Here is a 13,846-nt window from a genome sequence, read left to right as displayed (position 1 = left end):
GTTCCATCAGGCTTTGTTCCATCAGGCTTTGTTCCATCAGGCTTTGTTCCATCAGGCTTTGTTCCATCAGGCTTTGTTCCATCAGGCTTTGTTCCCTTAGGCTTTTCAGCGTTTTCAGGCTTACCGCCAGTACTCTCACCAGCGCCAGCCCCGGGAGAGTCAACAGGGGCAACGTCGCCAGTGGAATTGTCTTTGCTATTATTTTCACTCATGGTCGGATATGACAGATTCTAAAAAGTCTGGAACGAAGAGGTTAATCAGTGTTCTTCGTCTTGGTCAATGACGAGACGATACGCGGGCCAAATGGAGGGAGAAAGAAGAAAATAAAAGTCTCGGATCTTAAAGGCAGAAGCGGGGCCAGCTTTTCTGCCTGTTGATCTTCATCTTCGCCTACTGTGTTTGTGTTATCCGCCGTTCTCAGCTGCGGCTGAAGGTCTGTCGTAGTTTTGCATTAGTCTCACGCCCATCGACGTAATAAATGCGGGGCCATAATGCTCGCTAGGGAGATCGTTCGTATTAAGCAAAGGCAATTGTTTGGTCCAGGAGTCAATTCGAGCTGAACGGTGGGGGGCTGGATGTCAGGCTCAATCAGCTTTGCTTCTCGGATCCTGTGTGATGAGGTTGCTGAAGATGTGACATGACTATTTCCCTGTTCATTCAGATAGTGCTCAGGCCTTGACAATCACACGGGTGGGGTTGTAATAGTATGAAATATCAGACTAATCAAAGGGGACTCGGATAGCGATCCCTATGTGGGAGTGAATGCTAGGTGGTTTGTCTGATACAGGACATACAGATGTCAAACAAAATGGACCTTGAAATATACACATAATGCATAATTCTGTGCCCGGGCACATTTTTAGCCTAGTGGTATTTTGACTGAGAATAGATCTGTATATGGGATATGTGTATAATGCATTGAGATGATAGAAGTATCAAGGGAAAGTCAGTCTATTTATCTTCAGGCACTGGCATCAATACTTAGACAGTGAACATGTCTCAACTGCTCCCTAGTAGGATATCTTAAAAACCCACGCATACTGATCAGAGCTGGCAACATCCTCGCTGACATTCAGCATCATACTCCCATTGTCCAGTCGCTGGCTGGGTACAACGGCGCCCTGCATCTTCCCTCCAACCACCGTGACCTGGTCTCCTTCTGCCCAAGGAACTGGGCTGTTCAAGACAACAGTTGCATTAGGTCTGGCAATCAAATGCACATAAAACGCATCCTGACTAGCCGTAAACCGTACGCTATCCCCCTCTTCCGGCGTCACAAACCAATACGTCGTATTGAAAATAGCCTCTGCATGGCCCTTGATCCAAGCCCCCGCATCCCGTAAATGCCTTGCCTCAATATCCAGAATCGTCCCGTTCGCCATCGGCCCAATATCAAGCAAGAAGTTCCCATTCTTGCTCACAATGTCAATCAAACTAGTGACAATGTCACTCGCATTCATGTAGCTTGCCAGAGGGGTTGCTCGGTTGTACCCGTAGCTATACGGATCCATGCCCAGACTGCTTTCCCATTTCCGGACCTGGACGGCGTCGTAGCTGGCATATTCGGGTGTGTCAAAGTCGCCTGGTAGCCCGCAGCGGGCGTTCATCACGACCTGACGATTCTCTGCGGCAGCGCGATTGTACCACGATGAGGCAAATTCAGCGGTCCGGTTGGGGCCGCCGATATCACACCACATTATCTCGGTGCCCATGTCGGCTAATGTGTTCATTTCGGGTATCATTTTGTCGGTGATGAAGTCTGTAAGAGAGACGTAGCCGTGATATTCGAGTGTTTCGTTGGTAAAGGGATTAGTGGCATTTCCTATCATTGTCAATATGGTTCGACATGGTTCGTCCAGATTTCATACCTCCTGGCCAAGTTCCAAACCCGTATTTCTTGTAGTCCGGATGAAACCACTCTGGGAGAGAGTAATACACCGCGCGATGGAGATGCGGCTGGTACTTTTTTGCAGCATCGAACAGTTCCTAAAACAGTCAATGTTTGATATATCTCAACAAAACCACATCACCCACCTGCAGCAGATTTCGATGCGGAGTCATAGCAACGGAAGTCCGTCCGGTTATATTGGCCGGAAGATCGAACAATGCATAGCCGTCATGATGCTTGCTCACTTGAACAAAGTAATTGGCACCTGCGTCTGCAAACAAATCTACCCATTCCTTTGGATCCCATGCATCTGCGGTGAAATTCTGGATGAAGTCATCGTACACCACGTTTGGCCCGTAGTTGTTCAGATGATACTCGTATGCGCCGATTGAGGTATTTGCTCCTTCGTTAAGATACCACCAGTACCTGTATAATCAGTCAGAGTATCAAGATCATCGCATCGACGACTCACCATTCTGCGTAAGCCTCGTTGGGACCAGAGTTTCCCCATCCAGGGACTGCGTATACGCCCCAGTGAATGAAGATGCCATACTTAGCATTATTATACCAGTTGGGCGATTCGTGAGCATACACCGACTCATAAGTTGCTTTATACGGCTGGATTCCGTACGTCGCGTTAAAAGTGTAGTTACTGCTGACCACACCTTTCCCTGAGATCACAATCGTAGCAGGCCCTGTGCTACCTGCATCAATACCGTGCTTATTCCTGACACCAATTTCCACCAAAGCTTGATCGCCCGGACCCAGTCGCTTCAAAGTAGCTTCAGAAACAGTCTCTAGCCCTGGTGATTCAACTCGAAGATGAACGGTGTTGTTTCTCAGCACAAATGCAGATCCGGCATTGTTGACAGCAACTTCGATTATCTGCGTTTTGTTGCTCCCCTCTACCCACTTCTGTGCTGATCGCGCGTACTGGATTTCCAATTGTGGTTTGTGCGCGGAAGCCTCAAGCACCGGCAAAACGGAAAGGGCAAAAATATGCAGCTTCGTGTCGATAGACGCACCCCCAGGAGATGTAGCAGATCCACCTGTAACATTCGGAAGAGTAAGAGAAACAAGCTCTTTGGAAGAATCCAACCAATTCACCGTCTGGAAGATATTCGTGCGATTATAATCCATCGATGTGTTAGTCAGGTAGTGAGGGAAAACCAAATCCCCACCAGTAGGATACGGCCAGCTCCACCACGCAGGAACGAGAAGAGACGAAGACGCGGTGCTTCCATCAGCGTAGGTTGCGTTGATAGTCGCCGAAGCCATGCCGGACTCAGAAGCTGCCAGCATCTGGACGCTGAAATACTTTGACTTGGGAAGGTGGATCTTCTGGCCGAGGGAGACGACATTGTCAAAGCCGGATGCGTTGTAGGTGGGGAATTTGTAGTTGAAGCCGCCATATGTGAAGGATTCTGGGGGCATGTGTTGTGCAGGATAGGCACCTTGGGCATGTAATTAGTCTCGTATAATCATGTCGAGTGATAGAACCTACTGCCATAGCCGTCAAAGTTGGATTCGTTGGGTGTTAGCCCAAATGCACGATTGTTGAAGAGCTGCTTCAAGTCCACCGGAAAAGAAGAGTTCTTTGCAGAGATGGGCTGGAATTCATTTTGTGGTTTGAAAATAACTGCTTCAGAGACAGAGACACAGGCCAGGAGGCCGTGGAGGATGCTGGCAGACAGCCAGGTCATCTTGCAATTGAAGGCACGCGCAGTCTGGTGTGGTTCTGAAGAATTACAAACTGCCTCTTATTTTTCTCGATTTCCCCGCATTGAGCATCTTGATTGGACTTGCGGGTAAATCAAAGGCCATTGACGACGATCCGTCGTTGTCTAGCATTATCGTGCGGAGTTTAGTATCCCGATGCTAGAGCGGGGTGAAGAACTGATGACCACCAGATACAGAGAAGGCAATCCAAAGTACTGGCGATATATATCCTCAATGGTTTGAAATTGTAGATGTTTCGACCGTGACAATTATGTACAGTAGTATGATAAATTGGAAGACATCAGTGTCTCCAGAAGACATAAGAAACGCAAAGACTGGATGGACCCGAAACCCCTGTCCTGGAAACATGTAACTCTATAAGACGAGAAAAAGAAATGGAGATGATCCCAAATGCTGATATAATTCCATGTGGCTCAAGGCTGCATCATCCTACTCTTCAGATTTTGAAGACTTGACCTTGCCACCCATCCTCACTTCCGTTTCGAGCACATCCAATGCAGCTCTATACTTGGACTTGACGTCGGTCATGTCGTTAAGCTTCATGCTCATTCTTTCGAGCTTGCCGGCTCTTGTGAGTTTTCCGTCAGAGCCCTTTGCGATCTGGTTTGTAAACCATCTGCCTTCGCGATGCGCAACAAGTGTCCACGCCGATCCCTCCTTTCCTGCTCTAGCCGTTCGTCCAATACGGTGCACGTAGGTCGTGATACTGGGGGGCACATCGTAGTTGACAACGTGAGTCAAGGACTCGAGATCAAGACCACGCGACGCACGATCGGTGGCCACAATTACGGAAATCTTGCCTTGCCGGTAAGCAGTCAAAGTCTTGCGTGAAGCTGACGACTTGTTCGATTTGATGATTGTTCCAACACAGCTGGCTAATGATGGATTGACGAGGGAAAGTAGACGAGAAAGTCGTGATGCTGATTCAGATGATTTGGTGAAGATCAAAACAGTGTTACGAGCGGGCTGGGCCTTATCCCCATCCTTGTGAGAGCTTTCTTCTTCAGACTCAGATTCAGAGTCCAAGTCCGAGTCTGATTCTGACTCAGAGTCCGATGTATCTTCGGATGAGTCGCTTTCTGAATCCGAAGTGTCTTCATCAGACGAAGAATCAATGTCATCCGAACTAGTGTCATCAGAGCTGGTGTCATCAGAGCTAGTGTCATCAGAGCTAGTGTCATCAGAGCTAGTGTCGTCGGAGCTTGAACCTTCAGAGCTGGTGTCTTCGGAGTCTGACGACGCTTTGGGCGATACATTCTTGGTGTTCGTCTTGGTATCAAGTTTAATGTGCGACTGCAGAAGACGCAAAAGATAGAGCGGTTTCTTCGACTCATCATCAATCGAAATAGCATATTCTTTGATAGTCGGGGGCAGTGTAAATTGCTCATCCGAAGGAGCAATGGCATTCTCACCATCGCCAGAAGCATGATCTCCTGCGCCGACGACCACCATTTTAGGGTTGGCAAGCCGAAGTGAGTTCAGCTTAGAGATATCCCTTGTCATGGTGGCACTGAGAATAATCTTTCTAGGCTCTCTGCTCTGGATAGGAAGGCCAAGGTCTGCAAGTAGCTTTCCACTGAAACCAAAGGTCTCTGGCGCCTTTCGCGCATCCAACGAATTCATCACCACGTCCACCCATTCCTGGAAACTTTCATTAAGTAATCGATCAGCCTCATCAATCACGAGCCATTGCAGATACTTCAAAGTAAAGCCTTTGGTGTAGCGAAGATGGTCGACTAGTCTACCCGGGGTACAGATCAGGATGTCCACATTGGGTTCTGGCTTATGGACATAGCCGGGCAAGGATTCATTCAGATCCCCTGCTTCCGAAATATAATCTTGGAGGTTGAAGTTTGTCCAATCCTCGCCAGTCAGCTTGACTTGCTGTCTTTGCTTGACGATTTCAGGGCCGTAAACCTGATCAGCACGCATTATGGAATGTTGCTCATCCTTAATTGCCACGTTTCCTACGGCTGACCCGATCCGCAAACCGGACCCAGCAGCACACAGCTCACAGGCTTCTCTGGCCTGCTTCACCAACTCTCTTGTCGGCACCACAATCAAACCGCGTAGTCTGGGGGCTGGGACCTGTTCCAATGCAGTGACCATGGGAAGCACATAAGATAAGGTTTTTCCAGAACCAGTTGCAGCGGAAATACACAGATCTCCCGAGTGTTTCTTTGGTCCAGGTAGCAGCAGCGGAATGACAGTAGATTGCACAGCGAATGCCTCCTTGTAGCCATTTTCTTCGAGAACACCGAGAAGTTTGGAGTCGATTCCGAGATCAGAGAATTTGGTTTTCTCCTCTGCTGATGTTCTAAGAGGGTTTGCTAGCCATGGCGGAAGGGATGAATATGTTGGTGCCTCGACTTGTTCTGGCGGTGCTTCTGGTTGTGGCAACGGCTCAAGACCTTGAGCTATAACAGGCTCGGCAGTCATTGTCTCCGCAGCTTCTGTTCCCTCCGCATCCTCTTTCTTTCCCTTCGCTGTCTCCTTCGACCTTTCAAATTTCGACAGGATACCAGAAAATTTGTGTTTTGTAGACTTGGAGCCATCCTCCTCTTCAGGTGTTTCATCGGAGGTCTTTATCTTCTTCCGAACCTTTGACTCCCCCTTCGCATTGCTTTTCAGGTCCTTGCTCGACTCATCTATATTTGAAGCTCCTTTAGTAGCATCGATATCGTTTCCTGAAGCTCGTCGCTTTCCGTTCTTTGATTTCTTTTCGGCCTTAGAGATGTGGTCATTCGCGTTTGAAGAGATCGCCTTGCTGCCATCCGGCGAGACAGCACTCTCTTTCGTGGTCGCATCTTCTTGAACACCGCTCTCTGCGGTGGTTTTGGATCGCTTTCCCTTCTTCGAGCTTTCCTTTTGAAGCACGGGGGTTGACGAGGGACTCTGACTTTTCTTTGGTTTCTTCGTCGGTGTTGGTGTCGAGGTAGCGACGGCGGAGCCATCTAGGTCTCTCTTCCTCTTGTGAGATTTCTTCGCACTTTGAGGAGTACTTGGTTCCTTTTTGGAAGAACCATATCGTGAAGCCTTATCACCGCCCATCTTCACGGCGTCGATGCATCCAATGAGATAAGAAACAAGGCGATTCGTCGACTCTGCGAGAAAAGTCCCGAATATTTCTTCCCAGCGGGGAAAATTCATTGGGGACGATAATTTTCGACGGGCAGAACACCACACCGCCTCTAATGCCGCCAGGGCCTGGACTCCCTCGGGACAGACGATGATAACCAGCTGTCCATAAAGCAAAGACGAGCCCCTGAATGAAGATCAATTCCAGTGCCAGGTGATACTGTCCGCCATGGACAGAGTGGGTGCGAAACTTACATCAACGTTTGGAGCTTCCGTGAGCGAGAGCGGCAGCCAACATGCCTTACAACATTGCGTGAGTGTGTCGCATCCAAGCCAAGATCGCGATCTAATACAATTGAATCAGTATGGTCTGTGACTTCTTTTTCCCTCAGCCAGGTGAGTTGCCGGATCACTTTCCAATTGTGGAAATTCAGAGTCTAATTCTTAAAGGTGGAATTGAAAGTCACATTTACCAGTTGTCAACCGTGAGAGCGCCTTCATTACACAGCGCTCGCCAATACTCATACAAGCATAGAAACTTATAGACCGCGGCCATAAAGTCATCATTATCACCCATGCGTACAAAGGCCGTACCGGTGTGCGATATCTCACAAATGGGCTCAAGGTTTACCATGTGCCCTTCTTCGTTATATTTCGCGAGGCGACTATGCCCACCGTGTTTTCCTTCTTCCCGATTTTCCGCAACATCGTGATTCGCGAGCAGATCCAGATAGTTCACGGGCATGCTAGTCTGAGCAGTTTCTGTAACGAAGGTATCCTTCATGCCCGGACAATGGGTTTACGTACAGTCTTCACCGATCACTCGCTTTTCGGATTCGCCGATGCCGGGTCAATTCTCACTAATAAACTACTCAAGTTTATTCTAAGTGACGTTGACCATGTAATTTGCGTGAGCCATACATGGTAAGCACCATCATCTATACTGGCTAATCGAGATAATAACGACGGACAGCAAGGAGAACACAGTACTCCGAGCATCATTAGATCCTCTTATGGTATCGGTGATTCCCAATGCAGTCGTTGCAGAGAACTTTCGTCCATTGGCAAAAGATCGTCTACCGGGAGCGCCAGATCCGCCGCTGGCCCCAACAATCATGGGACCTGATGATATAATCACGATAGTTGTTATTTCGCGCCTCTTTTACAACAAGGGCACAGACCTCCTCATTGCCGCTATCCCCAGAATCCTTGCATCCCACCCTAATGTAAGATTCATTATTGCTGGTTCAGGGCCCAAAGCCATCGACTTGGAACAGATGCTGGAAAGGAATGTGCTTCAAGATAAGGTAGAAATGCTTGGTCCTGTTCGACATGAAGAAGTTCGCGATGTTATGGTCCGAGGTCATATTTATTTGCATCCCAGCTTGACAGAAGCATTTGGGACTGTGATTGTCGAAGCTGCCAGTTGTGGCTTGTACGTGGTCTGTACTCGTGTGGGTGGCATTCCGGAAGTGCTTCCTCAACACATGACGACATTCGCAAAGCCAGAAGAAGACGATTTGGTCATGGCTACAGGCAAAGCGATAGCTTCATTGCGCTCGAACAAAGTGCGAACTGATAGATTCCATGATCAGGTGAAGATGATGTACTCATGGACTGATGTCGCTCAACGGACGGAACGCGTATATCAGGGGATTTCCGGCGATATCAGCCCAGAAGAATTTTATGGTTATTACCCCGGCGAAGGGTGGGAAGCCAGCGGCGATCGAGTACGAAGTTTCGCCCTCATCGACAGACTTAAACGCCACTATGGCTGCGGCGTGTGGGCTGGGAAATTATTCTGCTTGTGTGTCGTGATTGACTTCCTACTATATGTGTTCTTGGAGATGTGGTTCCCTCGAGCAAACATCGACATTGCACGCAGTTGGCCCAAGAAATTAATCGGGCGGAATGAAAAGAATCGACTTGGGAATGCGACTAGACGAGCTGCTTCATAAAGGCGAAGGCTTTCTTCTGGGCAAGTTCCGATATAGCTCCTCCTTTTTATTTTAATCTTATATTGTCTTGAAAATATGTATTATACGAGAAACTAATGTGATACCCATGCGAATCAGAGATATTGATACATGATAGTGAGATACCCTATTTCCTTGTTTTTGGGATTCAACACAGAGCCCGAGCCTCTATGCTATTCAGTCCCTCTTGGTGCCAGGCTTTTACCTCCCCGCAGCCACTGTCTCTGCTGGCTGTGGGGGAATATCCTCAGCAGCCGAGACACCCTTGTTACCATGCTGGCCACCTCTAGCTTCCTCTCGCTCAAGTCCACGCTGCTCTGGAAGGGTTCGCTCAAACTTGTCCTGTCGATAGCTACCGACGCCCTCAAGACCGGCGCGCTCGTGCTTTCGGTGGTGTTGGCCATCGTGATAAATTTCATTCTTGGTCTGTCCAGATCCTGGATTACCGAAACCCTGGTGGACATCCTTCGATGTTGTGCCTCCCAAAGCGTCGCTGGCACTTGTCTTGACGGACTCCTTGCCGTGGGCCCGTTCAACATTTGGGTTCAACGCTTGGCTGCCAGTGTCGTAAATGGGGTTTGGTGTGTAGGAGTTGCTGGCAGGGGCGGTACCGGGAGGAAGTGTTTGAGCATGGAATTCAGGTACATAGTCTGCTGGGGCGGTTTTTCGTCCTGGTTGGTGCTGCGTCATTTTGTTAGCATATGTAGCCAACGTAAAGGAGGTTACATATACGTACCCCATCCGTTCTCAATGGACCAGTTCCCTGTCTTGCAGGCTTAAATTCCCCCTGGTTAGGGTTCGCGACGGAATCAACGTTCTCGAGTGTGCTCATGATGGCAAGTGATGAAGTTGTGTATAAAATGAACTATACGCGATATTTTGATAGTAGAAATATTAGATTTAAATCAACTAATATATGCTCTGAACTGGTCTTCTTGGAGTACTTTATATAATCTTCTATTAAGTCCCATAATTTCTGTTTGGGTGACCAAGGGCGAGTAACTTGGGAGGTGACGTCAAGCTGATCGAAGTTGACTTCATAATCATCTCATCTCTCCACCTTTCTCAGAGTCATTGTTCTCTGTGGACAGCATAGCCTGATTCTCTACGAAATCTTTGTGGTAACTTTGAAATTCAATCGTTGTTGGTGTGACAGTGTGACGTGGGTTAGACTCCAGTATCCGGGAAGATTGTGGAGGATATGCAATTGACGGGTTGGGGGTGGAGAAGCAACAGCCCACGACAAATCTGACTGATGGATTCAGATGCCGTGGTCTAGAATACGTTGATCACGTCTTGAATTAAGTTGTGTTGTGGATCGTGATGATATGATCAACTTCGTGTGTACAATTCATCTGGTGTAGAAATATATCATGACGGAGCTGGCGTCATCCAAAATATACATCCAGTCTATTGTTCATGTGAACGTTCGGGGTGTAGTTATCAGAAAATTGAAATTAAGATAAATAAAATAACTACCTAGGTATCTTGGGTATGGCAGACAAAAATTCCCCCTGCGCCTGAATCGATCCCAATAAACAAGAAAAAGGGGGGTAATTAGCACCAGGATAGAAAACAGTTCCAAACCTGGCTTACCCCTGTAAAACATGCCTCTCTTATCGTTACATATGCGGATATGTAGTATCATCACAGTTGATGTTGCCATCAAGGTCCCATTCAGTATGGAACAAATCATTTCATGACCGGAGGCCTTCCCTCCTTGTTCCACTTCACTCGACTTTGTACCCACTCGACAGCTTCTTGGACTCCGGTTCCTATGAGTGCACTGACTGGTAGCACGCGACTATCCCGAATGCCGCCTCCTTTCTCGCCCTCGAAGATCTTGCGCACGAAGCCTTCTTTGATGCGGACGACTTCCACGCAGTCCTCCCGATCTTGTTTATTTGCAAGCACTAAAATCGGTACACCGGCCACCTCTGCATGCTGCAGTACGGATTCCAGTACTTGGCGGCATTCTGCTAGTCGTCCAAAGTCACTGCTTGGCGCATTGATGCCCACCATCTGCTCAGTGAAAGCCTGGACGGTATCTTCACCACCTCCTGACGGGCCCGAAGCAGAGCTAGCCCGTCGACCAGATGACAGACGGGTGATATCCGGATCCTGGCCCACGTCGGCACTATCAACGACGAATATAATCGCATGGCAGCTGGCGTAATAGCTCTGCCATAGCCCTCGCATCGAGATTTGACCCCCAACATCCCAGATCTTCAAGTACATATCCGGTAGCGAGATATTTGCAAGGTTCTGACCGACGGTAGGCACGGTTTTGCCTGGGTTAGGCGTAGGGGCGCCATCGGGACGTGGTTGATAGAGGGCCTTGATTTGAGAGAGAAGCGTTGTCTTGCCGGCGTTATCTAGGCCCAGAAGGAGAACGGAGTACTCTAATCCAATGCGTCAGTCACTGCGATTGCTTCGATTAACCGACCAAGACTATTCCATACCTTCTTTGCTGGTGGCATAGAGATATAATGACTTGGCCAGATGGTACATAGTTGCGGTCGGAGGTCCTGCGGAGTCCAGGCCAACTCCGACGGACGCTGTCTCTCTAAGATGTTTCCAATCAGAACAAGCGTAACCAAGGGATGCCAGACGAGAATATCATGTCATGGCTCTGATTCTCTATTATCGGCTTCCGACTCTCGTTTCCAGTCACTCTCTTTTTCTTTCTCTTTCCTTTGCTTTCAATCTGACCACGACGATCCAACAGCCTAAGTCCAACGTGTCAGCCGCGTCTGTATTTGGAAGGTAGGGCATAGGGCTGAGAGAGCCCCGCAGCCCCGTGCCCTAGGTTCCTCATTGGGTCAGTGCCCGTATTCGGAACCTTCCGTCGTTCTTGAAGGCTCGAGCCTCGAGGGCCGTGATAATTAGTTATCTCTGCTGCTAACGGGGGATCGAAGTCGGTGCCTGTATGCCTTCTCTTCATTTCCATTTCCACGTAGATGCGAAAAGCATCAAGATTTATTGGCTCAATAGACTACTTTGACGTCGAAATGATGCCAGGCCTGCTAATCTAGAACTGTCTCCAGCGGTTCCAACGGTCCGCCTTGCTCCTCACTATTTTTTAGTGAGATGCATGCCTTTTTAAGGCTTTCCATGGGTCTCGGACTTTCGGCCTCTTTACCAGGATGTTTTGTCAGCGATCCCTCCGACGTTCGCGGAATCCGATCTCCCCTCCTACGACCGTTTCCTTGATTCCCACTCTCTTCCTCATATGGCAGACTCTCCATGGCCTTCACATTGTTTATCCTTCATGAGAAGGTAGTCTGCTTGCCCTCCACGGGACCCACTGATTGAAAGAGTAAATAAGCTTCTCTGTCGTCGCATGTCTTGTACAGAATGCCCCGCGCTCGCTGGGCGGCCGGTGGCACAGAATCTGCCTTCAATGGAGACTGACACCATCATCATCGGTATGTCGCCATACCTCTCATTTTCTGGAGTCATCTTCTACCAATGGCCATCGTTGTTGACGAGTATAAACTTCCATTGACAGGGAACGGCCCCTCTGCCATGATCCTGTCCTATATCCTGCATGGTCATCTCCCGTACTATTCCCCAAACCCCCCGCATCCGGACCCTCTGCTCCACGGCAAACTGAAAGACTCCCCCGAACTCCTCGACGCCGATGTCAACGCTTTGACGGATCACTTTGCCGCCTCTCGACTCTCTTATTCCACTCAAGCCCTCCCTGTAAATGTCCTCCTCGATACGCTCGTCCGTCCTAGTGTCGATGTGGACGAGACAGAAAGCACTACCAATGTTGAATGGCGTTATGCGCCGGAAAAGGCCGTTCCGCACCTGGTGTTTGGTAATGCACCACAGCCTGGCGGTCAGTGGACTGACAACCCAATGCCGTCGAGCTGGGATATCCAGACCTTGAGCTATGCAACTATGCTATCCCTTCCGGGATATCCCTATGCAGAGCACTACCGCAAGGTTACTGGGAAGGACCTTCCTGCATATACCCGACCCAGCCGATTGGAGATTGCAGACTATTTTCGTGCATACCCCGAGGCAGTGAAAATTGACGACGCGTTCCGGTCTCATGAGACCTTGGCTAACATCTCCAGAACGGAGCGTGGATTCTACATCCAATCTCATAACATCTATTGCAAACATCTGGTCCTGGCAAGCGGGATCTTCTCTGAGGTATTAAGACCTCTTCCAATGCTTTCCCCTTTATTGTCGCTTCAACCGACGCCAGATGTTCCCTTCCTTGTCATTGGGTCTGGATTTTCAGCCGCAGATGTTATGATCTCAGCACCGAAAGATCAGAAAATCTTGCATGTTTTCAAGTGGGATCCGGAAGGTCGACCATCCCCTTTGCGCGGCTGTCATCAGCAAGCGTACCCTGAGTATGCTGGTGTATACAGACTGATGAAGCGGGCAGCGTCGGCCACGCAGCCGACCACCACAAAACGTTCCAAAAACAGAAGAGTGACGTCTACACCTTTTCTAGAAAGCAGAAACTGGGGCGAGGTCTATGAAGGACTCCCTAATATAGAGATCATACACGTCGAACCGCAAGGCGATATGGCTACAGTAACATTTCGCCAGCCCGATGGGACAATCTTGTCTCATCAAGTTCGTGGCTTGGTTTATGCTACTGGTAGACGAGGCACACTGGGCTATCTCGATAATCCCTTGCTCTCAGAAGTACTTGGTTACGATGTCGGGACTGAGATAGATCCCGCCATCTCTAGCCAAACTCTACGTGGGAAGGCATTTGAGAACATGGAGGTTGCCCGAGATGTCTTCATCATTGGTAGCCTCACGGGTGACTCCCTCATTCGTTTCTCCCACGGAGGCTGCATCCAGACCGCGGGCAGATTGATTCGCGCGTACGCCGGCGAAGATGAGACGGGTAGCACATGCAGCAGTTCTTTCACTGCTTCCAGGTCTATTGGACCTTCTCTTCCTGTTATGAATGGGATTGATGGCCACGACGTTTATGCTAACGGGAACAAGCATCGCCGACTAGAAACTAGCGATGTTCCTAGCACCTCTAGGACTGAGAACCTTGGCCTGGTCGAATGGCTGAGGTCGTTAGTGCGGATGTGGCAATGAGATGACACGATATAGACACGAGTTTGTATATACACATAGATTTGATATTGGCGGAGTCATTTTTCTTTACGTTGTCCAT

General features: G+C 49.0%; 6 protein-coding genes across 6 annotated transcripts; 2 read left to right on the top strand and 4 right to left on the bottom strand.

The window, feature by feature from the left end:
- Nucleotides 1-1,010: 1,010 nt before the first annotated feature.
- On the bottom strand, nt 1,011-3,028 carry ASPWEDRAFT_109536 (uncharacterized protein; the record flags this gene model as incomplete). Its single annotated transcript, XM_040828090.1, has 4 exons — nt 1,011-1,822; nt 1,869-1,986; nt 2,035-2,314; nt 2,361-3,028. The coding sequence occupies 4 exons, from the start codon at nt 3,026-3,028 to the stop codon at nt 1,011-1,013; spliced, it is 1,878 nt and encodes a 625-aa protein (XP_040688418.1).
- Nucleotides 3,029-3,820: 792 nt separating this feature from the next.
- On the bottom strand, nt 3,821-6,729 carry ASPWEDRAFT_39825 (putative ATP-dependent RNA helicase DBP6). The gene has a single exon (XM_040835193.1). The coding sequence runs from the start codon at nt 6,677-6,679 to the stop codon at nt 4,058-4,060; it is 2,622 nt and encodes an 873-aa protein (XP_040688417.1). The 5' UTR covers nt 6,680-6,729; the 3' UTR covers nt 3,821-4,057.
- Nucleotides 6,730-7,002: 273 nt separating this feature from the next.
- On the top strand, nt 7,003-8,664 carry ASPWEDRAFT_171575 (phosphatidylinositol N-acetylglucosaminyltransferase subunit A/GPI3; the record flags this gene model as incomplete). The annotated part of the gene is made up of 5 exons (XM_040830806.1): nt 7,003-7,019; nt 7,071-7,102; nt 7,157-7,191; nt 7,242-7,630; nt 7,680-8,664. 5 exons carry the CDS (start codon nt 7,003-7,005, stop codon nt 8,662-8,664), a joined length of 1,458 nt encoding a protein of 485 aa, XP_040688416.1.
- ASPWEDRAFT_39822 (uncharacterized protein) lies at nt 8,648-9,468 on the bottom strand. Its single transcript, XM_040835192.1, has 2 exons — nt 8,782-9,468; nt 8,648-8,684 (listed from the first exon to the last, which is right to left on the bottom strand). Exon 1 carries the CDS (start codon nt 9,370-9,372, stop codon nt 8,884-8,886), a length of 489 nt encoding a protein of 162 aa, XP_040688415.1. The 5' UTR covers nt 9,373-9,468; the 3' UTR covers nt 8,648-8,684; nt 8,782-8,883.
- A 906-nt stretch (nt 9,469-10,374) lies between these two features.
- ASPWEDRAFT_51031 (ADP-ribosylation factor family protein) lies at nt 10,375-11,193 on the bottom strand (the record flags this gene model as incomplete). Its single annotated transcript, XM_040837533.1, has 2 exons — nt 10,375-11,084; nt 11,145-11,193. 2 exons carry the CDS (start codon nt 11,191-11,193, stop codon nt 10,375-10,377), a joined length of 759 nt encoding a protein of 252 aa, XP_040688414.1.
- Nucleotides 11,194-12,210: 1,017 nt separating this feature from the next.
- ASPWEDRAFT_109484 (uncharacterized protein) lies at nt 12,211-13,767 on the top strand (the record flags this gene model as incomplete). Its single annotated transcript, XM_040828086.1, has 1 exon — nt 12,211-13,767. The coding sequence occupies one exon, from the start codon at nt 12,211-12,213 to the stop codon at nt 13,765-13,767; it is 1,557 nt and encodes a 518-aa protein (XP_040688413.1).
- Between the last annotated feature and the right edge of the window lie 79 nt (nt 13,768-13,846).

This window comes from Aspergillus wentii (assembly GCF_001890725.1).
Source record: "Aspergillus wentii DTO 134E9 unplaced genomic scaffold ASPWEscaffold_4, whole genome shotgun sequence".
Lineage (NCBI taxonomy): Eukaryota > Fungi > Ascomycota > Eurotiomycetes > Eurotiales > Aspergillaceae > Aspergillus > Aspergillus wentii.
Note: the sequence above shows the minus strand (reverse complement) of the source record. Positions and strands in the feature narration are given on the sequence as shown.